This window comes from Ixodes scapularis, unplaced genomic scaffold, assembly GCF_016920785.2.
Source record: "Ixodes scapularis isolate PalLabHiFi unplaced genomic scaffold, ASM1692078v2 PGA_scaffold11__112_contigs__length_91849675, whole genome shotgun sequence".
NCBI classification, from domain to species: domain Eukaryota; kingdom Metazoa; phylum Arthropoda; class Arachnida; order Ixodida; family Ixodidae; genus Ixodes; species Ixodes scapularis.
In genome coordinates this window covers 31390064-31403118 of record NW_024609837.1, presented here as the reverse complement: position 1 = coordinate 31403118, position 13055 = coordinate 31390064, and the positions used below count along the sequence as shown (strand labels likewise).

The following is a 13055-nucleotide window of genomic DNA, read 5'->3' as shown; positions in this document are numbered from 1 at the left end:
TGAAAAACACTGCTCTCGTTTCTCGGGAACTCCCTGTACTCTCTGTACATCCAGAGTACGTCAGCGGTGTAGCAACTGCGCAATGAAGCAGCTTTCGTACAATGTCATGAGCGCTACCCTTACAAAAATGGGTCTCAACATTCTTTTTAATTTTTTTAGACTTCTTATGGACTTTCCGCGATCCTACTGAATTTCTTTAGAAACGCACTTTGTTTTGACTAATGTCAAAAAACTTTCAAAAGAAAAAATATTGAATTTTTTTGTAGACTTATTTATAAAAAAATTAAAAAGAACTTGTAAAGACGTTTTTCTATAGGATATTTTCTAAAAAAATTCAAAAGGAAAAACAATAGATATTGTTTTGTAGACTTATTTATAAAAAAATTAAAAAGAACTTGTAAAGACGTTTTTCTGTAGATTATTTTCTAAAAAAATTCAAAAGGGAAAACAATTGATTTTGTTTTGTAGACGTATTTATAAAAAAATAAAAGAAGTTGTAACAACGTTTTTGTAGGTTATTTTCTAAAAAAATAAAAATAAAACCTATTGACATTATTTCTTTATAATATTTTATAAAAAGAGACATTTTTTTATTCTTTTATTTGGTCTGCGGTCGTGTGCGGGGTCCGATATGACGGATGTTTTTTTTTCTTTTTATTGAAAATGTGTTGACTTCTTGTTCACTTTGATTACTTTATTTCGACTGACCTCCTGTTGACATGGTCAACAAAAAATTTGTTGATTTTGTGTTGAAACTTTTTTATGATTTTCTATTGACTTTCTATTAACTCTACGTTGGATCTTTTTTCTGTTGACTTCCTGTTGAAAGTGTTATCAGAAATACTGCAGACGTTCTATTTACTTCGTGTTTAAATTATTCAGTCGACTTTCTGTAGCCAGTGTCAAAAGAAAAGCTACAGACTTTCTGTTGACTTTTTATTGAACATAATACATCTTGACTAAATGTCAAAAGTCACTAAGTTTCTTAATAGTCTCTGACAAGTTGAGAACCATAGGGAGGAGCTTCCGTTCTCCTGCCTCCAGCGCGAGCCTTCTATCCTTGACAACTCTTCGACGTCTCGCGCCCCTCGAGCTCGACTGCGCAGTCAAAGCACGAAGGAAGGCAAGGGGCGCGTGCTGGAGGGCAGGCGTTCGAGAAACACGCCCTGCCGTTCTCACTTCGTAAATGACAATCGTTGCATTATTGACCCTATTCAACTAGTAAAGAAGAGCAAAATAGCTATATTAAAGTGGAGCTACCGCCTTGACTGGCTTCGTCCCGAGTGGAGCTATGCAGAGAAGCGATAAACATTTGTTCTATCAGCCGTTTTTGTGGATGTTGTTTTAGCGACTACAAGAAATTATTACTAGTTGTATCAATGCTTTTTAGTAAGAGATAGAGTCCACGATCTTCGAAACACTGCCTTTCCTTTGACAGACTTTCGATAAGGAGACCGGAGACTTGGAAACTTAGTAAGTGCTGAAGTGGTCACCGGCCAAATGATTACCTTCAATATGTAGGCTATATAAGGCTCTGGTGCTGTCAACAGTACTGTGTTTGTGGTGTTGAGTGCTTCATAGTGTTTGTGTTTGTTTACATTGCTTATTTGTGGGTGTATGTATCAAAAAGACACTATTTCCTAACGAAATTAAAAAATATATTAAAAAATTTAGTGTTTTTTTTAGACGTTAATCTGCGGTTTTGTCAAAAGGAATTCAACAAAATTTATGTAAGAAGAAATTCAAAAGAATGTATGTAAGAAGGAATTCAAAAGAATGTATGTAAGAAGGAATTCTAAAAAATTTAAGTGGCCAATTTTAACTAGGAGTTAAATAAGTTGTCAAAAGAAAGTCTAAAAAACATCAAAAAAATTTAAAAAGAAATTCAATAGGACTCCAGAAAATTTTCAACAAAAATTCAAAAGAATTTAACTACAGATTTTTGTAAGGGTAATGGCTTCCTATCATCATCCGGCGTCCCCTAGAGAAAATATGCCAACATACATTCTACAGACATTCTAGATCTATGTATTGACTGCTAAGGACGTCCTCTAGAAAAAGAGCCTAGGGTTACCCTAGGCCTATGGCAGTTCTAACATCAGATGAAGTCCAGTTGTAAGAAGGATAACCGTATGGGATGTTGCTACGAAGGCGATAGGATGTCCGTGGCATATTTTTAGAGCAGGCTCTTCTGAAGAGCCTAGGGCGCCCACAGTGAACATTTTATAGGATGCTGCTACAGAGGTAATACAATGGTCGCCCTAGGCACTCATGAGGTGCTTAGGACGAGCATAGCTAAATTTTACTCAGCAATCTGCTGCTAAAACAGACACAATTGATTTAAATCTCCTAGAATTTTATTACACACAGCCTCTTCCGTAGATAAGAACAAAAGTGCAAGCGAGCTGTGAAATGTGAAGAGACACTACTAAGCTGTTTTACAACTGAGAAAATTGCAAAGCTAACAATTAAGAGCCGGGGTAATTCTACAGGTAGTCCGGAAGAGTACCCGTTGAAGGGCGGTCAACCGTCCTTCAGCAGGTAGGTTGCAATGCACTTACGATAAAATATTCGGATTTCAAAGATGTAATCCTAGGTCTATGACGACGCGGGCACTGCGCAACAACTACAAAAACACAAAAACGAAAAGTAAGGGCTCCGTGAAGATTTAACACGAAATGGCACAAGCTGCCATTTTCTGAACCAAACACTAAACGCATCACGAATTTTTTTCCGGGGGGCTTCTTTGAAGAAATTTATTCTTAGCGATACGCGCATAGGCCAGTTCGGACGCTGTAGCTTTGGTACAATTTCAGTACGTTGTCGCGGACGATATATAATTTAACAACGAAATCCACGGCAGGCCGCAACACACGCGAAACGCTTTCAGCAAAATATAGTAAGGGTGCAGGGAAAATATAGCAAGGGAGCAGGCCAGCTGGTAAATATTAACCATGTTGTATTAGCCTGAGGCTGGGTTAGAAGAGAAACATCAAAACGTAGAAGGGAAAAAAAATAGACATGACGACGTCCTGTCTCCGGGATTGAGAACCGCTTGTACGTTATCCGTCAATCTTTTACCACGTGATCACGCTCCTTCCGTTACCCGCGCCTGACTTCAGGTTTCCTTCCAAGTCTCAGGTTTTAAGCATCACGATAAAAAGCAGACGGTTGGTTGGTCCGACGAGCGCTCACCTTCTACCACGCTTTCAGCTTAGGGTAAGAGACAAGGAGTAAAAAAGCAGGAGCTGCCTTAAGGTCAGAACAGGAGTGCGCTGACAAAAGGCTTATTATTAAGGGACTTATGCCACCAATAAACACGAGAGGATATGCCACATGTATTCTCTTGTAAGTTAGTTCCAAAGTTGACAGTCCAGTGGATGATATGTGGCCTTGGCCTTCAGGCAACTCCCGTGCTCGGCCTTATCACCAGCTGGGAGACTATAGTCACGTGACCCTAACCGGAGACGCGATTGGCCTAAAACACGCATAGCGCCTACTCTGCTGTTAATACCGAGTGAGAGGGCAGTTTCATGTAGGCTAGTTTTTGGAGTTCCGAAGAAACTGCGAAGTCCAAAAGTGAACGGAAAACGGGAAATTTGAAGGTTCTATGTTTTACGCCGCATAACCCAGATCCTAAATTGAAACATAAAATTAATTAACCGCGACTTCTTTCTGCGCACGAATTTTACAAATAACTGTATATACAATAAAATACCGCGCAATCGCTTTCTTTGTTAAGTGCCCACTATTAACGTGTTCCAAACTTGGAAATTCTGCAATTAACTTTTCGTGGCGTAATTTGTGAGCTGCAGGTGTTGCACAATCCGCTTAGTATAGCGTACTCCGCAAAAGGTCAGATTGAATAAATTTCTTCGTGCGTCAGCAATACAGGAAGTAGAGATATCTCCAGAGTGCTTGACCGACGTGAGCCTCGGAGAAAAGTAGAAAAATAAAACGCTTATTCCTCGTGTTCACTGCATTCTGGCCTTTCCAACCGGTATCATATGAATGACGTAGCTACTCAAACAATTACTAAAGCTTCCGTGTAAGCAAAAACGGATGTGCAATAACTTTATATGCAATTTTTATTACTATTTGCCTTATATGATAACTGCTCGAATTCTATAGACGCTTAACACACGTGTCAGATCACAGCCTCCAGTGCTGAACTTCTGTTGTCTTGCCGAGAATCCGAGCCACTGAAACGGGCGCTCATGAGCCTCCACAAAGGTCAAAGCTGGAGAGAAGCACACAGTACAATCGAAAATGGCATAACGTGGTCATGCTATGTTTGTGATGCGATGAAGTAAACAGAATAAGAGGAAACAAAAGCTGAAGGTTGGTTAAGGCGACGCCCACGCACAGCTGCGGCAAAGCATATATAGGTATCAGGGCTAGAGCACTTGCGAATGTTGTGAAATAATTGTCGAAACATACTTAGTTTCCACCAAAAGTGTCTGCTTACACAAACTTATTTTCGGTTACCTCAAGAATGAACCCCGTGGCTATGGCAATTAATATTTTTGTGTTGTCAGTAACCGTAAGCCAGTTCGTAGTGGCACAAGGTTTTAACTTAGAGAGCCGATCGCAAGGTGAGTTTAGTCTTGGATTCTTGTGTAGATGGTCATATAATATTAAGAAACCTCCTCGCGTGACTTCAGAGATTAGTTAAAAGTAGAATCGCCTGGTTTTGGGAAGAATATGCTTCTCAAAATCATGGATATGTTGAGTTGTTTTCAAGCTAAAATTTAGACTACCCAGTGAGAATGGTATTATATACAATATTTCTACCTTACTAATCAACACTAAAAAAAAAACTGTATTTTTTATAGTTCGGTTAGATTTTTTTGGGTGCACGGGAAGTGAGTCTTTACGTTTTTGAAAATACTTACGATAGCTCCCTGTGCCGAATATAACTAACACTTAAAAGCTCAAAGCCAAAAGAAAAAAAAAAGAAAAATGACGGTGTGTGTATGTTTATACAGCCTAGAACTTAGTCTGCCTCAATGGGCAACTTGTCTCCCAGCTGTATATGAGAAATTTAGCCAGTGCAGTACAACCGCTAGCCTGGGGTATTTAAGGGGCATCACGCAGTAGTGATGCACGACCACACGCCGGTACGATGCTCATCCAGATCGAAACGGGCAGGGATCCCTGGGTTCAATCGGTGACCGAGTGGCCCACTCGGCCACCGATCCCCCCGTCCAAAAGCAAACAGAAATGTGAAGTGCTACATTGTGAAATATTAAGTAACGAACTAATTTCTTTTCTTTTTTTTTTCTTTTTTTTTTTTTTGGGGGGGGGGGGGGGCAAAATGTAAAAAGCTTAGTTTTAATATGTATATATACCTTTTCAAGATTGCAACCTTGCTGTACGCAGAGTAATTTTGCCTAGTTCTTAATTGATGTAACCAAACAAATAGTTAGTGTTAATATTATGAAATCAAAGAACTATGAATGCGGATCTATAAACCTGAGCTTTATTATAGTGCATAGAGCGTGCTCATAAAATATGTTTTTCACAAAAATACTTAAAAACCTATAATAACAAAATATGTAGCTAGCGAGCAGAAGTGTTGCATTTATCTAAATTAATATAAATCCAAGTACTATTATAGTGTTAACTTGAATTAAATGTCAAAAAACAATGTCTTGGCTGCAAGAAAGTTGTAAATAAAGTCGCCCACAGAATTAAAAAGGGCGTATTAAAAATGACTGGCCACTTGAGGGATTAACCCACCGATTCATCGATTAATGCTTTAATCGCGATTAACAAAAAACGTCAAAGTTCAACGCTTTTACCACGCAGACGTGGACAAATACACCTGTATGAAGGCAAACTTTTGGAGTTTTCACCACCTCAAGTAAACTCTAGGGGCGATATTTGTAACTCCAAACAAGTGGAGAAGGTTACACGTGGCCCATCCACTTCAACATCGTGCAGGTGTCCGTTTTGAGCGGACGGTACGATTGTGATCAATCCGAGGATTTCGCTATTGCCGGGGAATATCAATGAACCTCTACCACACATGAAGGTTGATTTAAAATCCGAAATTGTACGCGCAGTTTGTTGCACATTCAGCAAAGGCAAAACATTTAATTTTTACTTCTTAAAACTATTACGCGTGGGAATTAATGAAACCAATTAACCGAATAATGCATCAATTAAAGGGTGGAGATGAATCGGGTAAAACTTTTTAATCGACGCCCAGCCCTAGTAATAAACAGGAACCTGCCGCCAAACCATATTTGTTCCACACGAAGAGGATATTTTGACTGAGCTCTTTGCGATCTGAACCAGATCCTCCAAGTTGTTAAGACGAAACTATTTAAGTCATGAAAAATTGTAATTTCAGGTAAATCGATCAATTAAAATCGTGGTGTGGCATCCTTAGAGTTGTATTGGGATGAAACCGGTGTATTCGGATGAAACCTGAACAGGCGGTATCTCAGGCACAGCAAAGCTGTGCCTGAGATACCAATTGCCAATTGCGTTCTTAAATCATAGTCTTGTGAAAAGCTATTCGCTACACAACTTTGTAAACCACCATACAAAGTGTACGTGCTGCTATTGACAGTGACAGCTGCTGCTTTGTTGAGAGAAGTGCTTGATGAGATTTGCTTTTAGCGTGAAACGTTCTCTGTCGAGTCAGTCGGGTGTTCAGATTTCGATGAAGCCCGAAATTGAAGGGGGGGGGGGGGGGGGGGGGCGGAGGCCGAGATAAAGGTGAAGCCGCTAAGCCTGATGCAGATTGGCTGATAGGGAAGGCCACGTGACCACAGAGGTAGGCGAGAAAAAGTAAATAAAAAAAATAAACAGACTAGCGGCAGTGTCTTCATTCCAGAAACTGCTATCAAGTTTATATGTCAGGTGTTATGTGATGAAAAGCGGCGTGAGCGTAGGCGCCGGGCTCGGTAAAGTTCGGAAGCGATACCGCAAGTATTCACGTGTAACAGAATTGTCTTGCAATTTGTTACAAATTGTTTTAAAATTTTCTCTTTAGGATCCTTTTTTTTTTTTTTTTAGAATATTTGTCGGAGATTGGTGTTATTAGAGGCGTAAAATACGCCCGAATTTTTCACTGGCGATTATCTGGGTGCTGCAGCTCTCGTGTCTTTGCGGCCCTCCGTCTAGGAACTTTGCTCAACACGGCGCGCTTGCCAGTCCTACTCCTCGGACTAAGGAGTAGGACTGAGTCAGAATGACAATGTTTCTTTTTTTTTTCTCTCTCCTTTTTTTTGGTTTGGGGGGGGGGGGGGGGGGGGAGGGGAAGTGTTATCATTTTCTTCAATAGACGACTTGGTTGTGCGAGGGGTGACGACCATGAAGAGCGATAGCGGGTATTTTGCGTACCAACGCTGGCAAATTTCACCCGAAAGGCGCATAACAGCTAACGTGGTAAAAATAAGAAACCCAAATATCGTTTTTCTTTTTTGTCTTTTTTTTAAAGAGGCAATTGTAACAAATCCATGCCTGCACCAAAGGCACTTCAATAAGGTTCCGTTGCAACCAGAAGATATAGTTCCGTCCCAGCTCTTTAGATAAGGTTTGATGTTATAATGTTATGATGCCAAAAACATAAGGAATCAAAAATAAACGGTAATACATGACTGCCGCCGGGGAGTGCAGAGAAAATCCAGGAAGATTGATGTAGATACGTACCCAGAATCCCACACTGAATAGTGTACACTTCTTAATTTTCGCGGGCTCAATACTGCGCGAATTTAGTACAGCGTGTTTTGGGAATATTTTGCGACCACGAAATTTAGGGGTTTGGAGTGACATGCCGTAACTCGTGACCGTGGAGGTGCTATGTTCACGGGATAAAACTTTCGCGACATTTTTCAAGTAAAAAAAAAAAGAGACAAGAAATGAAGTCGTTTATCTTTACAGTATAATCTGAATAAAAATTAGCACATAATGGAAAGCATAGAAATCTCAAACTCAATCACAATTGATTCGGAAGCACACGGAAAGCACAAAGGGTGCTGGTCAATTACGCCTATCGGGTGAAATATTGTGTTTTATTCATTTCTGACTGTTCTTATCTTCATTTTCAAACGTTTCACTTTTTTTTTTTTTTACTGTACTTGTTTTTCTTTTATGTCGTCTACCCTTTCATTTTATTCCCTTCAGTCTCAAACTTCCGGTCGGAAGCAACACCTGCTCTGCGTTCTTACGAATTCACTTTCAATGTTGTTTACACGTCTCTTCTAGAAACCAAGCTGAATCTGGCTGTACAAATCGTCTACGACCGAAAATTCGAAAATATTTCGAAGTTCAGAGAAAATGGAAGATACCTCGACTACTTTACTACGTTTCTAAACATCGTACGTTAGTTTTATATTTCTCATTGATTGCGTTGCCTTACCCATAATTACTATTTTAAAAAAATCCCATATCTATAACAAAGATCTCGATTCGTTATTATAATTTATTAAAACACTCAATGACTAGATTCACCGCGACAGCATAAAAAGGTCATGAAGGCAATTTGGAAGTTTTATTTGAGGATTGGAGTGGGAGTCAGGGCCCGGTCTCGGACGCTGTTGACCAAGTTCTACGTCGAACAGACGTTTGGGTGCTGCACCAATCAATTAAACAGGTAGGGTAATAATCGCACCGAACGAAGCCAGAGACCCCCGAAACGACGTCAGAAACGTGAACTAAAGATCTGCGTGACGTTGAAGCATGGCGACAACGGGCTTCTCGTCAGGCGATTGCCTCAAACGAATGACGCGCTCTTGGCGTTGCGGCGGCGTCGGCGAAACGGGCGGAGGGTCGGGAGAGTTTTGTAGTGTCCTGTTTGGACACCCCTTTAGAGGCGGCGACCGAGGTCTCGTCGACAAGCCTGGGGTGCCCTCGTAAAGGTGCCAATCCCGAGTTTCGCGTCCTGAGAAGCATCTCCCGTTCCGTCGGCGTGAGGTCGCTGAACGGGAGCAACACGTTCTGGGAGCGCGACGTTGTCGTTCATTTTTCGAGTTCACAGACCGCCGCGCATGAAAGGCATCTTGCACCTGACGTCACTTCCGGTTGGACTCGAAATGGAAACCCACATTGTTGTCTGCTATCACTGCCTTGGGCCCATGTTGGAGACATTCGGCGTCTTAGTAGTAGTACAGTAGAGTGTAGATCCGTCTTTGTATAACCGCATCTAAGAATATTTTCTTGCCCTAGTCAATCGCAAAGAGGTTCCTCACCTGACACAAAGTGCAGTCCACAAACCTTTACTTTGGCTGCGAAGTTTTTCTGGGGAGATCGTATAATAATCTAGAGTGAAAGGTCCCATGCATTTGGCCGCGTCGGAAAGGCGGGGAGAGGACATCAGCGGCCCAAGTTGCCGGTCTCGATGAGCCCATATCGCCGGCGACGCCTTTATATGCACAAAGAAGCAGAAAAACATCTCCCGTAAGGTTTGTACCTTGTCATTTTCTTTCTTACTTTGGAAAAAAAAAACAAAAAAAAAACACCGACCAGAATCACGGATCGACAGAATTAAATGAAGTTGACAAGCGCTCGAGCAACTTCAACCTTTCGAGGCGAAAAGAGGAAACCTAACTCTTCGTCTGCTTTCTTTCTCTGCTCTTTTCTCACTTTCTTTCTCGTTTTTTGTCTCGGGACCGGAGATGTTTGTGCCGAGGATTTGCAGCGTTCTGCTCCCGTCTTTACCCGCCTGGTCGAGGTTGTGCCGGCATATTCGTCGGGGTCATTCATCACGCCGGAAAACCGATTGCTCCAGCGTCGCCTTGTTGTGGTTTCTAACGATTTCCGGAATTCTACAAGAAAAAAAAATACTGCTGGACGTAGCTCCGTTTTCGCCGACTTTTACGGCTGGAAAAATTAATTAGGGCGCAACCGACTATTTTAAGCCTCAAGTGAGCGGACAGAATACAGTGCAAACACGGCCTCAAAGCACACAAAACATAGCACAACAGCGACGAATGCCTCCAACATGGATTCCGGCGGGTCCTGGTGAAATTTACAAACCGGTAGTACCGTATCATTGTGGTATCGCGCAAGTACCCAATATCCAACCGCGGGAACCGCGCTGAGAGTCAACAAAATCCTACCGACACCGACAGTGTTCCTCGACGTCATGTTCACATGTTTGTTTCGGTTTAGAAAATTTATTTCCAGGCACACAAATAAGAGTCATAAAGCTAAAAACAAAATTGAGTGACATGCTAGGAACCTAGCATGTCACTCAGGCACGCTGGAGATGGCTCCAGCGTGCCTGTGTGTTCTTGCGTCGTGAGAAACCAGAAGAACTCGGTCCAAAGCACACGCGAATGTGTGAACGGGCCTCTGCTAAATTTGAGTGGACTGTGTACCACTACATTTTTTGAGACAGTGTTCACCTAACGTTATCGGCATCACGGTTGTCACGTGACACCATGACATGACATTATGACGCAAGATGACACTGTTACGTCACATTTAACGTTACGTGACGCGACGCCATGACTCAACACTGCTGGTCAAGTGACACCATGATCATGGTCATGTAGTTTAATGGGTTGGCGTGACGTCGAGTCGCGTGACACCGTGTTTGTGCAACACCACCCAGATATTTCCACGAGAGCTGCTAAAAATAAAATAGTTGGCGAGAGAACTTAGACGTGGTCTATCAACGTCGCCTTCGTTCTTCAGAGATACAGGCAGTTCATGCAATGTCAATAGACCCTTTTCGAAAGTCACGTGCCGGATCTTAGAAGGTCGGAACCACTGCACAATGGTGGAGCAGCTAGTCTACATCGATGAACGTGCATATCTGAAACTAGAAAAAACGCAAACCCAAACGCACAAATCAAGTCCATAAGGTCTCGCTGGACGCTTGCGCTTGATTGGTTTAGCCAATGATAACGTACGCACTGGAAAACAACGGGCGCAGTGACATTGCGCATTTGGTACTGCCAACACCTCCTATACTTCGTTTCACCTTAGGTACGAGCGCGGCCGGTGTTATGAGCCAAAGGACCAATCAAACAGAGCAAAAAGCGCAGCGTCATGGCGTGCTTTCTGCGCTTGATAAGACAAGCCGGCGGAGGAGCACGCATGGAGAGACGGCGAATGCCGGCTGGTCCTATCAACTGCAGAGAGCACGCCATGACGTTGTGCCTCTTTCGCTGTTTGATTGGCCCTTCGGCTCATATAACATAAGTCGCGCTCGGACCTAAGGTGAAACGAAGTATAAACAGCAAAGCCTGCGCGTTACGTCACATGACGTTACTTCGGGGGTCCCGCACGGACGCTGATTGGATGCGAGTGCCACGTCAGCGTTCGCGTGGGGCTCGTTTCCTATCATAGTTCCCCGCGAACGCTGGCGCGGCACTTGCATCCAACAGCGCTTGTGCGGGAACCCCGGACGTGACGTCACATGGCTTTAAAGCTGTCTAGGAGGTGTTGGTACTGCGTGTCTGCATCCATCCTTGCGTAGCGGTGGTTGCGCTGCGTCATCGGTGTCGGTCATCATTCAGGGATTCCTCAGCTTCCAATAGAGGGCAGACTTTCGAAAGGGGTCTATATTAACGAGCCTCCAGAACAAGGAATTAAGCACAACAACTCGACAACGTCAAAAGACAAGGCTTCGTAACGACGCACTGATATCAGTTCGTATCTCATGCACGTTTGCGTTCAGCTAGAGTAGAAAAACGCGTGCGTCAGTAAGCAGCGAAAAAGTAGCCAAGTAAAATACAAAATACAAAGTAAATACATATATATAGATTTGTCTACTTCCTCGTCCTTGTATTTTTTGTGCTTTTTTAGGTGATCATGAAATAACTGGCCCAAATTGTTAGCTTAATGCAGTTTAAAATACAACCACAAGTACGCTAATCTCATGAAAAGCTTTACTAATGTGCGCTGAGCAGCTTCCGATACCTAACAATATCACTGGTGGCCAGCAATACCTTGAATTAGTAGCATAGAGCAAAATAAGTTTGTTGCATAGAACTACACTCAGTTGATATAAAACAATGCACTTTAGATAGGTTCTTTATGGGGACGGAGCGGTTGACGACATCTGATCTGCCCACTACGAGCGTCAATATACCAAAAAAATACTCCTTTCTACAATGCACAATTAATAAAATTAATCTTCAATCAGCCATCCGTCTTCTGAAAAATTTCATGGAGACAATTACAGAAACAGAAAGTAGACGTTACGAGTTTTTGTTAACTTTTCTTGTCTAGTGGTAATAACCTGAAGTTATTTGTTCGAATGCGTGGGTAAAGTGTAAATAAATTAACCCCGATGTTCTTGTTTTCGCTTTTATTCGATCGAACCAGCATAAGTATATGTGAGTGATTGCAAATATCTTGATTTCTAGGTAGAGTTGTGGTTCCAAGACATCGAAAAGCTTGAAATAAAACTGACGTTGCACGCGGCTACTGAAGGCCCAGAAAAAGTAAGTAAATTCTGTGCCAACGATAACTTGCTTGCACCAGCTCGCTTGCACCTTTGCATTAATTGCATTATTATAATATGATGTGCCCTTTTTCTTGGCGGCACATCTTCGAGCAAGTCTCAGCCAACGTTGAAGTTGGGGAATACGTTGGGGCATCACGCACTCCCCAGCCGACGATTCGAGTAATCTAAAGTACCCCATATTTCTCGGGAAATTCGGTTTGCATAAAGACAAACGTTACTGCCCAAAGACATAAAAAGTGATAGAGAAGAAAAAAACAAAAAAACAAGGAAGTTTCCTTGTGTGGCCGCTGGGCGACGCTGCACGCACACCGTTGACCACCAAGGTGCGGGCCCTTGGCGTGCACACCTTGTTTTGTGTATCAGAGCAAATGTTCAAAGGTTCAAAAGTTTTTATTGACTCAAACTTCCGTAAGGCCAAGAGCCTGAGGCAATCAAAAGGCTGAAATCTGGGCAGATAATGCTCATTATATAGGCAGGGGTGAGATCTTTACAATGCAGTGAAGAGATTGGGCTACTGGTGATTCCGCACCAGGTCTTTGAATTCGTCCACAAAAGGGGCCTGGCGAGCAGCACCTGGCAAGGGATTACATAGGCCAGGCGCTTGAACAAAGAGGGACGCGGA

The 13055-nt window shown here is 42.4% G+C and overlaps 1 protein-coding gene across 1 annotated transcript in view; it reads left to right on the top strand.

The window, feature by feature from the left end:
- The first annotated feature begins 4495 nt into the window (after window positions 1-4495).
- Window positions 4496-13055, top strand: part of LOC115314121 — a 31171-nt gene continuing 22611 nt past the window's right edge. The window contains exons 1-3 of the mRNA XM_040217653.1: window positions 4496-4595; window positions 8221-8333; window positions 12333-12410. Coding sequence (XP_040073587.1) covers window positions 4496-4595; window positions 8221-8333; window positions 12333-12410 — 291 coding nt within the window. The remainder of the gene's footprint in view (window positions 4596-8220; window positions 8334-12332; window positions 12411-13055) is intronic.